General features: G+C 38.0%; 2 protein-coding genes across 2 annotated transcripts in view; both read left to right on the forward strand.

Moving 5' to 3' along the window:
• Nucleotides 1–1439: 1439 nt before the first annotated feature.
• Nucleotides 1440–8332, forward strand: LOC101713319 (UPF0489 protein C5orf22-like). Its single transcript, XM_087197283.1, has 6 exons — nt 1440–1480; nt 1550–1979; nt 3451–3513; nt 3791–3912; nt 6250–6316; nt 8189–8332. Exons 1-6 carry the CDS (start codon nt 1440–1442, stop codon nt 8330–8332), a joined length of 867 nt encoding a protein of 288 aa, XP_087053409.1.
• Nucleotides 8333–14247: 5915 nt separating this feature from the next.
• Nucleotides 14248–20901, forward strand: part of LOC101713677 (ankyrin repeat domain-containing protein 26-like) — a 63118-nt gene continuing 56464 nt past the window's right edge. The window contains exon 1 of the mRNA XM_021244588.2: nt 14248–14564. Within this exon, the coding sequence (XP_021100247.2) occupies nt 14356–14564 (209 nt within the window). The 5' untranslated portion in view covers nt 14248–14355. The remainder of the gene's footprint in view (nt 14565–20901) is intronic.

A 20901-nucleotide genomic window follows, 5' to 3' on the forward strand; every position in this document is an offset into this window, starting at 1 on the left:
AATTTAAAATGCAAAATTAAATAATTTTGCATGACTTGACACAGCATTTGAAACTCTATGTGACAAAAATATCTGGAGTATTTTGATTGTCTCATGATTTTAGTTAATCCTGCAAGTAAAAATTTATGTAATTAACAATAGTCCATATATGCAGTCTGAGATTATGTGTATATAAACAGGCTCAAAGTAAAACTTTCATTATTAAAAAGAAGATCAATTTAGGGCCAGGGATTTAGCTCAGTGGTTCTGCCTCCTGCCTCACAAGTGCAAGATCCCGAGTTTGATCTCCAGTACCAAAAAGAAAAAACAAAAATGATCAGTTTGGGTTGGGGATAAAGTCTTTGTCTTTCTTAGGATGGTATAGTTTTGTTTTTGTTTTTGTTTTTGTTTTTGTTGGTACCAGAGAGTGAACTCAGGACCTTGTGCTTGCAAGATGGGTATGGTGCCCCTGAGCTAAATCCCTGGCCCAGGATGGTACAGTTTTTAATAAGCTTGCACATTAGTTTTATTATGTCATTCATCAATTTTTCGTACAACCGTATATGCTAGGTGTGGGCAGGTGGGATGTAAATGCTGTCATTTTTGCTTGATGAGGGTATATCTCTGGAAAAAGTATACTGGACTATACTGTTGTAAGTGTTTACCAAGGCACTGCTGTAAGTGTTTACCAGTGCGGAGGACATGCCACTGTGCCTAGAATGAGAAATTCCCCTGGGCATGGTGGTGCACCTAGTCCTAGATACCCGGAAGGCTAAGGCAGAAGGATCACTTGAGGTAAGGAGTTAGGGGTCCAGCCTGGGCAGCACAGTGACAGAGAAAGAGGGAGAGAGGGAAAGGTGAGGAGGGAGAGGGAGAAAGAGACAGTAAGAAAAAGAGACAGGTCTGCAACTGGTGGAACGCATGCTACAAGTGCATGGATAGCTTTAGGTTGCTTTTCATGTTGAAAATATTATGGTTGTATAGAGTTTAACAAAGCTTTGAATGTCAAAGGGAGCTTTCTTAAAGACAAATTATTTTCAACTGTAGCTTTTCTCTTAAGTGATTTTGGATAAACATTCAGCTGGTATGAGAGAAATTAAAGTAGCACTGGCTTAAGCAAAGGGGTTTGTTTCTTTCTGATGTTAGAGTTCACCACCACAGTCCAAGCCTAGGTGGCAAATCCACAGTTTGGGGAACTCTACTTTCTTCTGTGTTTAGGTTTCACTGTCTCCAGAGTCCTCATGGTCCAAGCTAACTTGCCCCTTCCGTGTTCACCTGCCAGTCAGCAGAGTGGGACAGCAAGGCTCCAGACACTTTTCTTCCATTCAACGCCACTGGCCAGCATTTAGTCAAATGGCCATAGCTAGACTGAATTGTACTCTTCACTTTGGGCAGTGGTATGCCCAGCTGAGGATTTGGAGTATGATGTTTCTACAAAAGAACAGGAAGAACAAATGCTAATGACAATTCTCAGTTTTTGTCAAATATATCTCTTGTATCTGTACTGCTATTGTAAAATGTCAGCTAATTTGTCCATTCTTCTTTAAAATGATTTTTTCCTCCAATCCAGGGTCACAAGTACAGATCATTCCTTCCTAAGTGATGGTCTCTTTGTACCTGAAGACCAGCTAGAGAACCAAAAACCATTACAATTGGATGTAATTATGGTAAAGCCTCATGAACTTTGTGCCAATCAAGAAAATGCTGCAGTGTCTTCTGCAAAGAAGCCCAAGTTAGCAGGGAAAGATTCAGCAAGCACTGCCTCCACCCACTGTGACTCTTATTCAGGACTGGGAAAGGACACGGGAGCACAGAGCATGGGCCAAGCTTGCCAAGAGCCATCGTGTTCATGCTCTTGTTCTTCCGCAAGTCAGCAGTGCCAGATGACAGCCTGCACTCAGGAGATTCTGGAAATTTTGAAGCAAGGCAATGCATTTATTTTAGATACTGACTTAGATTTTTTTTCTGTCAAGAACCCCTTCAAAGAAATGTTCACTCAGGTCGGCACTATTTTCAAAACATGGATCTTGAGAATTACATGGTACTTCTCTAGATTAGGGCATAGGAAGCTTTCTGCAAATAGCCAGATAGTAATTATTTAGGGTTTTGGAAGCTACACTCTGTCACATATTCTTCTTTCTTTTTAATCTTTTAAAATTATATACAGTTTGAGCATTCCTGATTCCACAATCTAAAATACTCCAAAAGTCAGCATCTTTCAAGCATCATGATGAAATGCACGAACTAAATCTATCCAGAATATTCTAAAATCCAAAAATCTCCAGAATCTAGCTGGGCACATTAGCACACTGTAACCCCAGCACTGTGGGAGGCTGAAGCAGGAAAATCACAAGTTTGAGCCCAGCCTGAGCAGCTTAAGCTACTTAACAAGACTCTGTCTCAAAATTTTTAAAAAGGCTGAGCATGTAGCTTAGTAAAAAGGCTCTGAGTTCAATCCCCAGTACCACACACGCACAAAAAAGAAATCCAAAATCTGAAATACTTCTGGTCCCAAGCATTTTGGATAAAGGATACTCAAGTCTTCATTCTACTTTAGAATTTAGTAGGTGTGTTTTTAATATCATAAAGAAAGATAGTAGAGAATTCTGTTTGTTATGTCTATTGTTATAAACTCTGTGATCTTGGGAAAGTTACTTAACTTTTTGACCTGCAGTTTTTCAAATATAAACTGTGAATAATAATATGTGGCTGGCTGAAGAGATAGCTCAGTGGTAGGGTACTTGCCTAGCATGCACAAGGCCCTGGGTTCCATCCCTAACACTGCAAAAACAATCAGACTCGACTCAGGATTGTTGGGATTGGTAAAGCACTGAGAATAGTGCTAAACATTGTATTTAGTAAGTTTTAGTTCTTAGATAGGACTTCTCCCTGGCAGTAGTCTTAAATAGGGTTATTTGGCCCAAGTGTGTCCACCTACATAATGAAACTGTCTGGTTGTGCCAAACAAGGGGAGGCATTATCCTAGAGAGTTGGTATGGCAGGCATCTCTCTTCCTTTGAGTGGAACTTCCTAAGAGAAGTTTTGTAGTTGCCAATCTGCTTCTTTAAGACTTAAGTAGTGTGCTGAAGTAGTGTCCATTTTAATGGCTGTACCCTGAAAACTTTTTTTATCATCATCAAAGATGTGTATACCTCCTATACACAGCTAAAATGTATTAAGATCCCAGAATATATCCATCTATATGATGAGATGTTATTTTAATCTCATGACCAAGTGGCTACCTAGTCTTCCACAGTGAATATTTATACTTTATTCTCATGCCCAACCGGGTAAGAGTTGCCCTGAAGAAATTCTGTTTACAACGGAAGTCTATAATATACATTTTGCCTGATTCTCCAAAACAAACCATTGAATAATTACATAAGATGCACTCCTTCTGTCACACATGATCTATGTTTCATGTAAAGCATATCACTGAAAAAAATCAACCTTAGATGTTTTGTTTTCCAGGAGGAATACAAAATCTTACAAGAGCTCTACCAATTTAAAAAGCCTGCTAGCAACCTAACTGAGGTATCCACCATTTATTTCTTCTAGATTTTATGCATTTGTTACTTGTCTAGTAGTATCTTGTAACTTTTTAGCGTGATCTTAAAAGACTGTCCAAATTCTGTGTGTATTTGCACCCGTGTGCATGCATGCGTGCTTGCATGTGCACACGTGTGCATTTGTTTATTGGTCAAGCCCATTAGTATATGAAAATAATGTGTCAAGAATTTTCACTATATAGGATTTCACTTGTTTTTTGAAAGAATAATTGTATATTCTCAGCTTTTCAATGTATTTAAAGGAAGATTTGGTAGATACTGTTGATACTCAAATTCATCAGTTAGCAGACTTAGAAGCAGCTTTTGCTGATTTGTGTGATGGTGATGATGAAGAAACTATACAGAGATGGGCTTCAAACCCTGGGTAAGGTCCCAAATCATTTTCTTTGACTCCAAGTCTACTAATTTTCAGTCCTAAACAAATTCCTAAATTTGATAGATAAATTGCTTTTTCAAAATGAATATTTAGCCAGGCATGTTGACACACACACACACTCTTGAAAGCTGAGGCAGGAAGACTGTAAGTTAGAGCCTATCCTGGGCAGCTTAGAAACTTAGCAAGACCATGTCTTAAAATAAAAATGGCTGGAGCTATAGCACAGTGTGAAGACCCTGGGTTCAATCCCTATTTCGACACAGGTTCACCAATGGTAGCATTTATTGAGTGTTTTTAGTGTAGTCTGTATCTAAGGATTTCCCTTGCATTGTGTCATTGTTTTCCTTATGATGACCTATGGATACATTACTACTATGTTCATTTTATAGATGAGGAAACCCAAGGCACAGAGTTTTAAGTAAGTTTCCCAAAGTCACATTGTAAGTGGACATGCTTTTAGTTGTTGTGCTAGAGCTGACCCTAAGCATGTTGTACTAGGTCTTACAGAGAATTAAAGATGAATATATGGGTAGTCCCTGTCCTAAATAGAATAAGAAAGAAACAATTAATCCATCAACAGAGAATTAAATTACTTGACAGGTAAATTCAATAGGAACATTGGCTTCCTTTAAGAATAGCTCAATGAAGAAGTGATAAATGTTTGAGGTAATGGATATACATACCAATTACCCTGATGTGATCATTGCGTAGTATTTACATGAGTAGAAGTACCACATTTTATCCTATAAATATGTACAATTATGTGTCAACTTAAAAAAAATGAAAAGCCCAGCTACAAGTAGTGGAGTTTATTTTCAATCTGTTCATGACATGAGGGAGGAAGATTTGAAGGCCTGATTCTTCATCTAATCATTTATGTGGCCGATTCTCATTATTTTAACATTACTTGGAAAGCATGAAAAGTCCTATGAAACCTGATATGAAAGAATAGTTACTTTTCCCTAACATGTCTTGTAAACTGGCCAGAAAACTAAAAACCATTAAACAAAATTTTTATCCTTATGCACACAGGAAGACCAGACTGACTTACTTTAAAATTAGTCCCCCACACACTATAGTGAACAATTGCTTATAAAACATTCTGTGGTATTATAACATATGATAAGAGGTTAGAATCATAGTGTGTTTAGGTGAGAATATGAACAACCCCTTAGATTTGTCATGTGATGCTTATTAAAACTAATTCATCAGTGAGCTGGTCATGGTGCCACATGCCTTTAATCCCACCACTCGGGAGACTGGGGCAGGAATATAGCAAGTTTGAGCCTACCCTGGGGAAAGTAACAAGACCCTGTCTCAAAGTTTAAAAAATTAAAGGCAGAGGGGATGTAGTTCCCCCATACTAGGAAAAATAATAATAATAGTAATAATAATTTACCAGCTTTCTGGAAGAATACTGAAACCGGGATAGTGGTTGCCTCTGGTGAGATGAATCCTGACTAAGAGATGAAGTATATGAGCAAGAAATACTTTCTTTTGCTATGTATGTGTATTACCTATTGAACATACTCACCGTAAATTTTACTTTAAAATATTCAGAGATATTCCTGAAATGTAAATATCATGAAACTTTCATTGTTTTCATTAAGGAAAGCAGTGGTATGGAAAAATAATTCATAATAGTTTAATCACATTGGTAAACATTGATCAGACACTTTAACATCGGTTAATGCTTTTTCTTTTCAGTATAGGGAGTTACTTCTAAAAATTATTGTGTTTTTGTACCGGGGATCAAACTCAGGGCCTTGTGCTTGTGAGGCAGGCAGTGGCACCACTGAGCTAAATCCCCGGACTAAAACTTATTCTTTTTTTGAAATTATGATGGGAGAGGAAGATAGAAAAATAAATTACAAGATATGAGTCCTAGAAATATTGAAGACTACCCACTGTTTTGTGACTTTACGAAGTCTCAAGCCAAGTTTAAAACTTAAAACAATATCAAAGGTAACCACAGATACTTTAAAATCTTGGATCTAGTCCCTTCCCCCAGAAGTCACTGTGATTGCTGAGCTGCCTGGGTAGCACTTCAGTGTCCACAGGAAGCCCTGTTGGGAACTCAGAGGTTCAAGGAGAATGTGGTTGGAGTGGGGGGAACAAGAAGAGCACAGGAAAACGTGGGGGTTGCAATGGAGAACATTTACCTCTTCATATTTTAAGATGACATTCAAGCAGCTTTATCTTTCCTTCCTAAATATACAAAGCATATTGTCCATGGTAAGTGTGAAGTGTAATGTATCATTTGCTACTGTAATTTTAGTTGAGGTGGTTGTGGTTTCTAACTGAGTTGGGTTGGCTTTTTTCCAGAATGGAGTCACTAATTCCACTTGTACAGAGTTTGAAAAAACATATGGAAGTGCCAGACCATGAAATGGTAAATATTTATATTAAAGTGTAAAACTGACCCTTTTTAAAGGCAGTTTTTTGAGTAAAACAGTTTGATTTTTGTGAAGATAGTTCATTTTTATTTGTGTTCCTAAAGTCTAGATGAATTACTAAGAAAAGAAATAGGTGAAAAAAATAGAACAATTTTTAGGAAGCAGAACACTGGAAAAGTTTTCTAGAAAAAACATGTTTTTCTCAATTCTATATACAATGCAACAGTACTGTTACTCCTTTTTAATTTTGTTGACAGACCTCTCTTCACCACAGAAGAATGGGTCCAGAATCTCTAAAGCTGTTCATTTCTTATTGAGTCCAATTTATACTCCCTTTGTCTTTTCTTTTTTTCTTTCTTTGAAAACTTCTGATTATAGAAACCAAAAGAGAAAGATAGGCAAGCTGTGGCTACTGCATTTTGAGTATGTCAGCTCTGAATCCTGTGGCCAAAGACACTTTTTTTTTTTTTTTTTGTACCAGGGATCAAACTTGGGACCTTGTGCTTGCAAGGCAGGCTCCAGAGCGACTGAGCTAAATCCCTGGGCTAAGACACTTTTAATCATAATTTCTTCTATTTTTAGATTATAGTCTTTGAAGCTTTTATTCTTTTTTCCATTTTAGCCAGTACTTCAGATGAGAAAACTGGAACTTAAAAGTTCAAGTGACTTTTCTCAGATTTTATGCCAAGAACTGAGACCTTCAACTGCTCTGCCTCTTAGGTGTTTTACTATTTCCTTTGGCTGTGGGATCCATCAGGCCACATTATTTGAGCTGATGTTTAAGCTATTAATGCTTAATTTGGAAAAGTAAAAATACTAGCAAAAGAATTTCTTGGTTAACCTTGAACTAATCCCAGACCCATTTTTGTTTAAGACTGTTAAGAGTGAGAGTTAGTAGACACCCAGGGTTTGAAAATGCTTTTAGTTCATGTGATATTATCAAATATATCTTCAGGCAAGTGTGCTTTAATCGTTACATCTAGAATTTTTTATTGTGAGAGGGTTCTGTGTAGTGTTGTTTTGGAGAAAGGGATGACAAGGGTTTAGTCACATAAATATGATGTGCTTATAGCTGCATGGTGAGAATACTTGGGTGGATTGATTATTTTGGGGAAGGAACATGAAGAATCCACCATTTTCCCAATTGACCTATCATTACTGATTAAATCATTGGAGAATATCTAAAACCACCCGTAAAACAGCGTGTTTTTCACATTGCTCTTATGTACTTTAGGCAGAATTATGACATATTTGAGCTCTAGTTTTCAAAACATTAAAGCTAATATTGCAAAAATAGTAGTCAGTCTTATTTCTAGTTTTGGAGAATATCTACTTTGATGCTAAGCCTAGAACACCATTTATTTATGTTTAAAACATATAGATACTAGTAATGTACAATTATACATAAAGGATACACAAGGAAACAATATGTTCAATAAGACAGAAGGAAGACTCTTCTCAAAGCTCTGAATATAAGGTACATGCATTTAAAAAACAAATCAAATAATATAAAAAGGTGAGAATATTATAGTTGTATATCAACTTTTAAACTCTAAGTGAAATAAATATATAATTTACCAGATATTTTGAATTATCAAAAATGACTGAAAAGACAGGGAAACTAAGTGACCCCATAATCAAAAAAACGTGAATTATTAGTGCTAGAAAAGCAGGCCCAGATGAGTATGTAGCCAGTTCTACCAAAATTTCAGAGAGTAGATGACTTCTATGACTTAGAAACTGCTAAGGACAAAAACAATCCCTTCCCATTAAAAAATTAAAAGATATATCAACAGGGCCATTACTGATTAAAGAATCTTTCAAAACAACAAAGTCTTAGAATGCAATTTTAATTGTCTTATTTTCAGGTTCACCAAGCTGGTCTAACCTGTGATTATTCAGAACTTCTTCACCATATCAGCACAGAACAAGAAGTTGAGTATCTTATTCAGTCTGTGTATTATTTGCTGAAAAAATTACCAAAACCTACTCTTGTGACAATTGCAAGGTAAGCATAGTAGGCTGAGTAACGAACTACCAACGATGTCCACATTCTGATCTGTAGAACCTGAGAATATGTTGTCTTATATGGCAAAAGGAACTTGGTAACGTGGTTAATGGAAGGATTTTGAGATGAGATTAACTGGGTGGGGCCTGTATTATCACAACAGCCCCAGTAAGAGGGAGGCGGGAAGGTCAGATTCAGAGAGAGTGCACGTGTGGAAGATGCTACATTGCTGGGCTGGAAGACAGAAAATAAGGCCACAAGCTGGGGATTGCTGGTACCCACTAGAAGCTAGGAAAGGCAGAAAACAGATTTCCCTATATTAAAATGCCACATTTTACTCCCATCTTTAAGCGTCACTAAACGTAGCAGTCACAAATGCAGATACCTATGTGTTACATCAACCAAATACCACAAACCACGTCGCCATAATGACATGATTGTTCCAATTCCTGAGCAAACTTTTAAGTCCAGTCCTTTCTCAATTCACAGAGTAGTTGCACTTCTGGAAAATTTAGTTCATATTTAATCCATTTTTAAAAATACTTTTTGTTCATATGTAAAAGTGTTAAGCTGTAAGCTTGATAAATTAAAAATCAGTTTCTTGCATTTGTGAATATTTCATGAACTTTGAAAGTATGCAGGACACAGGACAATGATTCATATTCAACTCTCCTGCATTTGCAAGCCTCCTAGCAGCCCAGCCCTCTTGTCCTGGTCACCTGACTGTCAACAGCATTCGTCTAAAAATTATGACAATCAGAAATGTACCTACCCAGTTGGGGATGTACCTCAGTGTTAGAGCACTTGCCTAGCATGTGTGAGACCCTGACTTCAATCCCTACTACCACAATAAATGGAAGAGTTAAAGACATTGTGTTACAGTGAAACATGCATAGCCAGATTTATAGCAGCACAATTCATAACAGCTAAATCTTTGAAGCAGCCTATATGTCCATCAGCAGATGAATGGATAAAGAAAATGTGGTATTTATATACAGTAGAGTACTACTCTGCCATAAAGAAGGGTAAGCTTGAGTCATTTCTAGGAAAATGGATGCCCCTTGAAAATGTAATGTTACCTGATGCAAAAACTTAAATGTCATTTGGTTTCTCTTATATGAGAAATCCAAAATATAAATGAAGAGCTAAACACAGATCCAGCCCGTGCCAGCCAGGCACATCCACAGATGCTGGAAATTGGTCCCTGGTCGCAGGGAACCTGCCCCGTCCAGCCTGCGCCCAAGGCAGCAATCCACTTAGCCGCGCTTAGTAGGTCTTTTATTACTGCCTCAATTTCATTGCATCTTATTGGATTATTCTGGGTTTTTATATCATCTTGGTTTAGTTTTCATAATTCATATGTATCTAGGATTCTCTTCATTTTTTCTGAATTCTCCAGTTTATTAGAGTACACATTATTGAAGTAATTTCTAATAATTTTCTGGACTTTGACAGCATAATACATTGTGATTTTACCTTTCTCTTTTTTAACTGCATTGATATGAGTCTTTTTTTTTTCTTTTTTGTGGGGGTAAAAGATTGGCTAACAGTGTCTGTAGAGCTTATACTTTTAAAGAACCAATGCTTTGACTGATTTTTTACATTGATATTTTAGTCTCAATTTCATTAATTTCTGCTGTGATCTTTATAATTTCCTTACTTGTACTAGTTTTGGAATTTATTCTTATTTTACTAGGACCTTGAGGTGCATTATTAGGTTGCTTATTTGGGCTTGCTCTGTTTTTCTAATCTGGATATTCACAACTGTAAACATCCCTCTCATGACTGCTTTCATTGTGTCCCTTAGATTGTGACATGTTTTACTGGCATGATTATTTGATTCTGAGAACTGTTTAATTTCTTTTGTTATTGATTTTTCAAGAGTGTATTGTTTAATCTTCATGTCTTTGCATATTTCTATGATTTTGCTATTGATTTCTATTCTTATTGCACTATGATCAGATAATATGCATGGGGTAATGTTGATTTTGGAATATTTATTTAAGCATGAGTTGTGGGCGAGTATGTGGTCTTATTTTGGAGTGAGTTCCATGTGCTCCTGAGAAGAACATATGTTTTGTTATTGGGTTGAACACTGTAGATATCTATTAAATTTATTTATTTGAAGGTATAGTTCAACTCTAATATTTCTTTAAATTTTTTTGTCTAGTTGATGGTGGGTTAATGAATTTTCCCACTATAATTGTGTTGAAGTTTATCTGATGTTTTAGGACCAGTGGTGTTTTATGAAGTTGGGTATACCAGTATTTGAGATATAGATATACATACAGATATATTCTCTTCCTGTTATATTTTTCCTTTATTCAATATGTAGTGATCTTCTTTGCCTCTTCTGATCAATTTGTCTTGAGGTCCACTTTGCTGGAAAAACGGGATAGCTGATCCCGCTTGCATTTGGGCTCCCATTGCATGAAATATTCTTTTCCATCCATTGATTCCATCTATGATTTTTTTAGTTAAATGTGTTTCTTGTATACATCATAATATTGGGCTTTGTGTTTTGATCCAATATGAAGTCTGTCTTTTGACTGGAGGGTTGAGACCATGCACATTGAGAGTTATTGCTGAAAAATATTAACTTATTCCTATTACTCATTCCATGTTTTCCCCATCTGCTTAAGTGCTCAACCCAATGAATGATGTATTCATTTCACTAGACATTTTGGCATTATTGGCTTCATTGTCTCTGTCTATAATATTCTTGAGAATTTTTTGGTGTACTCATTTGCTTTTCTTGTAGGGCTTGAAACACTTCACTGCAGGCTCTCTTTGTCTTTAAAGTTTGTATTAAGAAGTCTGCTATAATTCTAATAAGTTTGTCTGGATAAGTGATTTGTTACTTTTCTCTAACAGCTTTTAAGATTCTGTCCTTGTGTTGAATTTCTGGAATTTTGGCTCCGATATGTCATGGAGAAGTTCTTTTCTGATTGTAGCTATTTGGGGTTCTATATACCTTATTTTTCTGTACATTAAAAAAATTCCCCATACTTAGAAAATTTTCTGCTATGATTCTTGTAAACAAACTTTTTTATGCCATTCCTACTGTCTTCTGATTTTTCACTCATTCCATTTAATCTGCCTAGTCTTTGAATCCTCTCTCAGCTATTGGATCCATTTTCCATTGTTTATTGTTTTTTAAGGGTGTCTCTGAGAATATGGTCCCCTACATCAGCCCTATCTTCTTTTGTCCTTTCTTTGTTTTACAGAGGAATACTGTAGACACTTTAAGAGTTTTCCAAGCGCAAAGCATGTAAAGTGTTATACCAAAGTAATCTGGGATGGAGGAGGATCTCAATGGTAGAGCCCTTGCCTTAGTATGGCATGGGTTCAATCCCCAGCACCAGAAAAACAAAAAACCAAAACTATGGGGCCAGGGATTTAGCTCGGCGGCACTGCACCTGCCTTGCAACCACAAGGTACTGAGTTCAATACCCAGTACCAAAAAAAAAAAACCTACTACAGAACAGATCAGTAACAAGTAAATAGGTAAAGAGACTGAAGCAGTAATGAAAATTCTCTCTTCAAGAAAAGCCCAAGACTTGATGGCTTCATCACTGAATTCTATCAAACATTTAAAGGGGTAGTGATATAGGGTGTTTTTTGCAACATTAGCCAGAGCACTCAGGCAAGAGAAAGAAATAAAAATAATATATATAGGAAAGGAAGAAGACAAATTATAATTACTTGCAGATGACATGATCCTCTATAGAGAAGATTCAAAAAATTCCACCAAACTGGGAAGAAAGTGTTCAAATGGGAAGGGGAATAAGAGAGGAGAGAGGGAGAAAGGAAGACAAGGATAAGAAAAAAAGTGAAAATAGAAGGGGAAAATGGAAATGATGCTTTTGTACATAAGGAGGGGAGGGGGTTTGGGAATACATAAAATAAAAATAAAATAACATTTACTGAAAAATGTAAAGATAGCTGTACTGAATCAGTATGTATTTTTTGCTAGGTAAAAATATTATAATATGCATCCTAATTTAAATTCAGGGCTAGTGATTATGCTTTTTCAGAATAAAAAGAGGTGTTTGTGTTAAATAGTCCACCCAAAGACTCCTAAAATTAATAACCAAATTCAGTAATGTAGCAGGATACAATGTCAAGAGAAAAAACTCAAGAGTGTTCCTGTACATGAATAATAAACTCACCAAGAAAGAAGTCAGGAAAACAATACCTTTCACAATAGCATCAAGAAAAATTAAATATCAGGAATTAACCTAATCAAAGAAGTGAAAGACCTGTACAATGAAAACTGAAAAAGGAGATCAAAACAGACATCAGAAAATGGAAAGATATCCCTGTTCCTGGATAGGTAGAACCAATATTGTCAAATTGGCCATATTTCCAAAACTGTTACACAGACTTACTGCAATCCTAATCAATTTAGCAATAGCATTCCTCACAGAACTAGAGAAAACAATCCTAAAATTCACATGGAACCAGAAGAAACCTAGAATAGCAAAAGCAATCCTGGACAACAAGAACAAGGCAGGACACATCACAAGCCTGGACTTCAAGTTATACTTCAAAGTTACAGTGATTTTTTTTTGTTTTTAAAAGCATGGTTTTGGCAAAAAATGGACATGTGGATCAATGGAACAGAATAGAGGATGCAGAAACAACTCCAGGCACATTCAGCTACCTGGTCTTTGACAATGGCACCAAATACATACACTGAAGGAAAGATGGCCTCATTAACAAATGGTGCTGGGAACACTGGCTATCTACATGCAGCAGATTGATGTTAGACTCCTGTCTCTCACCATGTACTAAACTAAAATAGATCAAACATCTAAATATTAAAACAGAAACAATCTTCTGGAAGGTAAAATAGGTAAAACTATTGAGGACATAAGTATAGGCAAGGACCTTTGGCTTTTCTGCTAAGTCAATCCCATTTGTGTCCTAGGCTGGGTTTTACCATTTTGTTATTCTTCCATCTGGAAATCTGTGCACTGGGTACATGTGATGCCAGCCTATGGACATTATAGGAGTCACAAGTGATGACATCCCAAGGAGCAGATGCTACCATGATCCCTCTGTGCAGGTGGGGACATGGCAGAGGTCCCCAGAGACATGAGGACTTAGCCAGGCTAAGCAACTGCAAGAAGGCAGTGCCAGGTCTCACCCCAACTCAGCCTCCTCAAAACCGGGCCCCAGCAACACACGACCCTTCCTGGGGGGCTGTGAGGGGGACAGTGTTGGTGCAACTGTGCACAGCTGGGGACGTGCATGGCTGTGGGGGTGAGTGACCCAGAGGGACCCTGAGGGAAATCCTGTGGAATGAGGAAGCCCAGGCAAAGGGCCCTCAAGAAGGACCTCTCCTCTGCCGGGTGTGATGGCGCACAAACAATTGCAAAGCTTCCTGAACATTAACCAGGAAAGTGGGAGCTCCCACCAACAGCTCTGCAAAGTGACCCTCTGCTCCCTTCTGCAACCACAGCCTAGGACAGACCACCTCAGGCCATCCAAATCTGTGTCCTTCGCACACACGCGCACATGCACACGCGCACACACACCCAAAAGCCAAAATCTGGGGACCCAAGGACCTATTTTTCAGGAGGCCGAGGCAGGCAGGTTCTTACCTCAATGCCCGCCACCTTGAAGCACTGCCCATGATTCCTTGTCCTCCCCCAAGGATGATCTCCATGGTCCTCAGCCCTCTGCCTTGGTTAGCGGCCCCATGTGCTGCCAGGCCCCACGGCTGTCCACACAGTTTTGGAGCGCAGCATCCTGCAGGACCCACGCGGACAGGAGCACCTACGCGCTGAGAAGGCCTGGTGAGCATGCGCTGCTTCAGCGGCAGTTAGGCAATGGCTTGATAACTGAGATTCCAATCAGGCACGTGGCTTGGTTACTGAGATTCCAATCAGGCACGTGGCTTGGTTACTGAGATTCCAATCCGTTGGAACCTAGCCTCAGAGCCTAGTGGTTGGGACACTGTGGCTTGCTGAATTGGCTTCGGAGCTGGAAAAAGGCTGAAAGGGAGGGGTAGCCTCAGCTATGAGGCGGATCTTTGGCCTCAGCAGTAGGGGCCAGGTGCCCTCGGGCCCCGCAGGCCTGCAGGGCAGCTTCGGAGGTCCGCAGCACAGGGTTCGCCCCAGGTCCATGGGCAAGCTCCACAAAGCTGCCAGCGTGGGCAACACGGCCAAGGTGCAGCATCTCCTCATTATGGGGAAAAGTGGCGTCAATGACAGAGACAAGAAGCACAGGTATGGGGCTGCGGGGGAGGGTGTGCAGGTGTGGCCAGGATGGTGCTGCAGGTCCAAGGGTTCAGAGGGCTGGACAGGGTGAAGAGGGGGAAGGGCAGGCAAAGGGAGGCCTGGAGGGGCTGACAAGGGGAAGAGGAGGGCACAGGGGAGGGCTGGAGGGCAACCTGGCGGGCAGGCAGGGGTTGGGGTAGGGGAGCCTCCCACCACCCGGAGAGGAAACCTTGGAGGGGGTCTATCCCCAGGCAGCAAAATATTTATGACCAGCGAAATAAAATCAACTTTCTTTTTTTTTTTTTTTTTGCCCCCCATTAAGTTTATTGGTACATTTTAAGAATAAAATACAGTTACATTCATCATTGGGATCTTGTACCATTACATGCGTCTCTTGGTTCTTATTTTTTTCCCCTTCCCTTGCCCTCCCTTCACCCCCTCCACCCTGCCCTATTTCCAAAGACTTTGTTTCCATTTTGTTCCTTTTCTCATATTTTTTTCTTTTCCCTTCTTTCCTTTCCCCCGCCCCTCCCACTTCCCCTGCTCTTTTAGACCTTTTCTTCCTGTTACACAATATCAATTATACATTTTTAAAATTACAATATCAAGATCTAGGAGACATTACCACAGATTTTACAGAATTTAAAAGGATATAGAAAGCATTTTTCAAAAATCTGTTTTGAAATAAATTTGACAACTTCTAAGAAGTACCTTGGAAGACAAATTAATGAAACTAATTCTGAAGGAAGTATAAAATTTGAATAGCACCTATTAAAGAAAGTATATTCCTAGCTTGAAAACCTACCTATATGACAACAGCAGGCTCATATACATTTTATCTGATAAATTATATCAAACAATTAAAGCAGAAAAAAGAAGGAACACTTCTCCCCTCATTTTAGGAACTCAACATTGTGCTAATCCTAAAACTGGACAAAGATAATAGAGGAAAAAAGTATGAACATAGATAGAAATTTGTTTAACAAAACAAACTAATAGAAGTCAGATCTGGCAGGATGTAGAAAGTGGTTTTGTTATAGGGCTGGCAGTTTTGGTTCAGCATTGGAAGATTCACCCCCAAAAGTCATCATTTTAATAGAGGAAAGGAAAATGCCATACGATCCTGTCACTAGTTGGAGAAAAAGTGTTGGACTAAATTCTACAGCTGTTCATGGTAAAAGCTATCAGGAGACTAGAAGTAGAACAGAACCTTCTCAACAGATTAAAGACATGTACTCCATACTTCCAGCAAGAGGGCCTTATATGAATGGAGAAGATACAGTGCTTTCTCCTTAAGGTGGGGAACAAGGGCAGATATGCTTACTCTTTATCTGTCCATTAAACTTTGAAACCTAGTCCCCACCAAAATAGTCTGGCAATAAAATGACACAATTAGGATAGGATTGGCATGGTAGAAGCAAAATCTTTATATGTAGATGAAATGATCATCTACAGAGAAAATACTAAGAAATCTCTAGGAGCCCCTAGAACTTGTATTTGAATTTAACAGGATTAGAAAACACAAGGTATATATAAAAATTCAAGTCTGTGTATACTTGCTATAAATGAAGAATTAGATATTGCAGTTCAAAAGTTATGTAGGAGTACAAAGGACCTAGAAAAGTAAAAAAAAAAAAAACCAAAAACAGTGTTGGAAAACGTTTAGTACCTAATTTTAAAACTTCTAAAGCTACAGTAATCAAGGCAGTGTTGGTGTAAGGGAAGACATATAGATCATTTGAATAAAAGAGAATCTGGAAATAGAACCACACATATATGGTCCACTGAGTTTTGAAAAACTATTTAACATTAGCATTTTATAGAATATAAACTCAATTCAAGAGCCAAGGAAGAGATAGTGTTTTTAGCAAATGGCACTAGAACACCTGGTATTCATATATAAAAAATTAACCTCCACCCTTTATTTCCATACATGAAACTAACTTGAAGGAATCTATGAACCTAGATATGAAAGCCTAAAAGTATAAAACTTTAAGAAGAAGTTATAAGGGAAAATGTTTATGAATTCAGGGTAGGCAAGGACTACCTAGTATATAAAAGACATGATGTGTAAAAGAAAAAAACTGATAAACGAGATTCCATCAAAATTTAGAACTTTAAATGACATCATTAAAATGAAAAGCAGTCCTTAAACAGACCATATTTACAATGCATATAACCTATGAGCAGACTATATAAAGAATTCTTAGAGCTCATTAATAGATAACCCAATTAAAAAGTGGACATAAGAAGATGGTAAATAGCCAGTACAGCACAAGGAATGGTGTGCAACTGTAGAATCAGAAAAATACTAATCAGTACAATAACAAGATTGAATTATACACTCATTTGGGAGATGAGGTTAAAAGTTTTTAAAGACTTGTCATGTCTTTATCTTTTTGTTGGATTCTCCCCCTTTGCGTTTAATTTGTCATGCCCAGTGGATTCATTCTACTGGGTTTCCTGGGGTTGTGATCCTCATTGTCTTTTCCTAGGGTATGGTCTAAAATTTTTTGGAGTGCCGGTTTGATATTCATGAAGTTCCTGAAGTGCTCTTTATCATGAAGGTATCTTATTTCTCCATCAATTTTGAAAGATAGTTTTGCAGGGTACATCAATCTGGGTTGGAGGCTGTTTTCCTTTAGGGCTTGAAATACATCACTCCAAGCTCTTCTTGCCTTGAGGGTTTGCATTGAGAAGACTGCTGTGATTCGGATGGGCTTTGCTTTGTATGTGATTTGTTTCTTTTCTCTCACTGCTTGTAGAATGTTATTCTTCTGTTGGATTTCTGGAATCCTAACTCTTATATGCCTATGTGTAGATTTTTTTGATCAAGGCTAGCTGGAGTCCTATATGCCTCACTTATCTGTATGTCAAGTTCTTTTCCCCTCCTTGGGAAGTTTTCTGCCATCACTTCTGTGAACAGTTTTTGTATGTCATCTGCACTCTCTCCTGTTTCTTCATTGACTCCAATCAGTCTTATGTTATTCTTCTTTGCATCGTCTAGCAGCTGCTGGATTGATTTCTCGTGTTCCTTTACAATTTTGAAGCAATTTTTCTTTTCCTGGTCACTAATTGCAATCTTTTCTTCTATATGTGAAATGCTATCCTCACATTGGTTCATTCTGGTGTGCAGACTTTCGATGGAGTTTTTAATCTCCTGGAAATCTGGTTGCATCTGTTTTATGGATTCCATTTGTTTCCTATATTGGGATTCCATCATGTTCCTCAGATCCTCTATTTTTTTTATCTGTGTCCTCTCTAGATTTATTAATCATGTCTTGCACCATGAGCAAAATCTTTGCTCTATGTTAAAAATTATTTCTGATTTCATTTTTCCCAGATCGTCTTTTGTTGCCAGTTCAGAGAATCCAGGTGTTTCAGTATGATTGTTCCATCTTGTTTCCCTTTGGGGTTGCTGTAAGTGATCCAGATGTCTGTTTTTGAGGCTTGTTTACATATCTTCTCATTTTCCCAGGGGGAGGGGTGCTTCTGGCACCTAAGTGGCTCATCTTCTCTACTCTAGCAGCATGGAAGGGCAGCAGGGGAGCTTCCTTCCAGGTGCTGGGACAGGCTCAGCTTCACTGCCCTAGGAGCTTGGGATGGTGATGGGGGAGCTTCCTTCTGGGTTCTGGGACCGGCTCAGCTTCTCTGCCCTAGGAGCTTGGGATGGCAGCGGGGGAGCTTCCTTCCGGGTTCTGAAACTGGCTCACTTTCTCTGCCCTAGAAGCTTGGGATGGCAGCGGGGGAGCTTCCTTCCAGGTGCTGGGACTGGCTCAGCTTCTCTGCCCTAGGAGCTTGGGATGGCAGTAAGGGAGCTTCTTTCCCGGTTCTGGGACCGGCTCACCTTCTCTGCCCTAGGAGCTTGGGATGGCAGCGGGGGAGCTTCCTTCCAGGTGCTGGGACCGGCTCAGCTTCTCTGCCCTAGGAGCTTGGGATGGCAGTAAGGGAGCTTCTTTCCCGGTTCTGGGACCAGCTCACCTTCTCTGCCCTAGGAGCTTGGGATGGCAGCGGGGGAGCTTCCTTCCAGGTGCTGGGACCGGCTCAGCTTCTCTGCCCTAGGAGCTTGGGATGTAAAATCAACTTTCCATGGGAAGTTTTAGATCACTTTATTGACTACTTAAAAGTGTTTTAACCACAGTAACAAATGTGTATATAGTATTTTGTTCTTTAAATCACATTAAAGGAATTGTTGTATACATTGTAAAAAAAAGTACAATATGAAATATTTCCCATAATATATCAAATTCAGGGCTAAAACTTACTCTGATAAAATCTAGTATCCATTTTCTATCAGTGTTCACCTGTGCATGTATGTTCTTTACTGAGGAACCTTACAAGGAAACTGAAATGGGAACATGGCTCCATGTTCTTGACTAGAAAGATTTATTAGTCACAAAATGTGAGTTTTTTGTATATCAGTTTTATATAAAGCCAATAAAAATATCACAGAACACTTGATTCCCATACCCTCTTTTGCTATTGTGATGTCACTCAGAAAATGTAGTGAAGACCTGCCTTCCTAGGTATCAAAACAAGCTATCTTCACAAATTGTTTGCTAACAGCCAAAAAGACAGATAAATGAATATAACTTAATAGAAAATCTGAAAACACTCAAATAGCTGTAAGAATTTAGAACTTGATACAAGTGACATCCATATTAGTTGGAAAATCAGAATTACCCATGAATGAAATGGCTGTGAACTGTTTGAAAACTATGAGCTAGATTTTTATTTCACAAAAGTTCCTGGAGTATAGATAAAACATTTTAAATACTACAAAATGAGAAAAGTACCAAAAGAAAACACAAATGCCTATTTGTGCCTCCCTAAGAATGACCTCAAAACCAAGCACTCTTTCTTTTTATGTGTGGGGGGTTGCGCCCAGGGCCTGGTGCATGCTAAACACACCACCTGTAAAAAAGCAGGCATTCTGAAGTTTCACTATCAAAAGAAAAATTAAACCCTCCTTTATATTAGAAAAAAGTTAACAAGATGAGAGACAACACACTTGCAAAACATGTACAACATACATCAGATGAAAAATGTATCTTCATTTTACAGAGTTTTTTTCAAATCATCAAGGAAAAAATACTGAATTCTAATTATTTATTTTGAAGCTGGGGATTAGCACTAAGCTATACTGAACTCTAAATTGGGTAAAGTATTTTTTTGCAGATATGCAAGTGACCTATAAAGATAGAAGAAACTATAGAGAGTCCCTGGTAAAGAGAATTTAATTTTAAAAGGGATTGAAATGCTGTTTTACACCTATAAAGTTTGTGAAGATGAAGAGCAGTTTATAATGCTGCTTAAACTTTAAGATGGCTAATGACTTTTTCAAATAGACAATTTGGTGTAAGTACTGTACCACATTTTTTTGTTTGTTTGTTTCTTTTTTTTTTTTGGTACTGGGGATCGAACTCAGGACCTTACACTTGCGAAGCAGGCATCGGAACCACTGAGCTAAATCCCCGGCCCTGTACCACATTTTTAAAAAGCATGTTTCCACCATTAATTCCATGATACTAAAATATCCTTAGGACATAGAAACACGTGTAATTTGGTTTTCTTCAACATTGTTTAAAATAGCAATATATTAAGGAGACCCCACTGAAGACATTGCATCAATTGTAGTACATTCATAGGATAGAATAATAAAAGACCATTGAAGTTGGCATAGACATTGATGTATGTTGACATGGAAAGAGGCAGTCTGGTATATCAAGTGAGAAAAAAGTCAGTTTGATTTTGCATATACACAAATAGACTAAAGTGTTAGCCAAAATACATGTATAAAATGGGGTAAAATTTGTTATTTTCAGGCATTTGAATGATAAGTGAAGTTTTCTGTTCCTTTATTATTATTTAGAAATTTTGATCTATTCCTAATATTTAAGGGTTTCTCTATGTTTTTGTTTCTAACTTTCATTGACACCAAGAAATATACTCAGTATTCATTCAGTATTTTGAGGGTTTTTTGAGTCTTGCCTTTGGGATTATCACATGATTAGTTTTGTCAATAGTTCTGTGTGCCCTTGTTTCTCTTCTCTTACCTGTGATTTCTACAGCGAATATGTATAAAATCCGAATCAAAATGCACTGTGAATAAACAGGAGAACAAGAGGAATATTAATCAGCACAGATAATTGCTCACTTTCTGTGTGTGTATTGGTATTTCTGCCAGCTCTTAGCTTCTTCAGAAGTAGAGATCATCTGTGCTTATAGATTTTATTATGTGTATTCTTAATTATATGCATTTTATTATAGATTTAGTACATATTTGCAAGTACAGATCATTTTAATGGTATCTTTATGGAAGTAAAAGTTATCAAATATAAATGAT

The sequence above is a fragment of the Heterocephalus glaber genome, unplaced genomic scaffold (assembly GCF_053883595.1).
Source record: "Heterocephalus glaber isolate CG9 unplaced genomic scaffold, H.glaber_assembly_v1.0 deba00001662, whole genome shotgun sequence".
NCBI classification, from domain to species: domain Eukaryota; kingdom Metazoa; phylum Chordata; class Mammalia; order Rodentia; family Bathyergidae; genus Heterocephalus; species Heterocephalus glaber.

Bases quoted from the DNA above. Each gene is read 5' to 3' on its own strand.
- LOC101713319 (XM_087197283.1), top strand. From the start codon at position 1,440: ATGACAATTCTCAGTTTTTGTCAAATATATCTCTTGTATCT. The intron at 3,514-3,790 runs GTATCCACCATT...ATGTATTTAAAG, and splicing joins CTGCTAGCAACCTAACTGAG to GAAGATTTGGTAGATACTGT. The intron at 3,913-6,249 runs GTAAGGTCCCAA...GCTTTTTTCCAG, and splicing joins AGATGGGCTTCAAACCCTGG to AATGGAGTCACTAATTCCAC.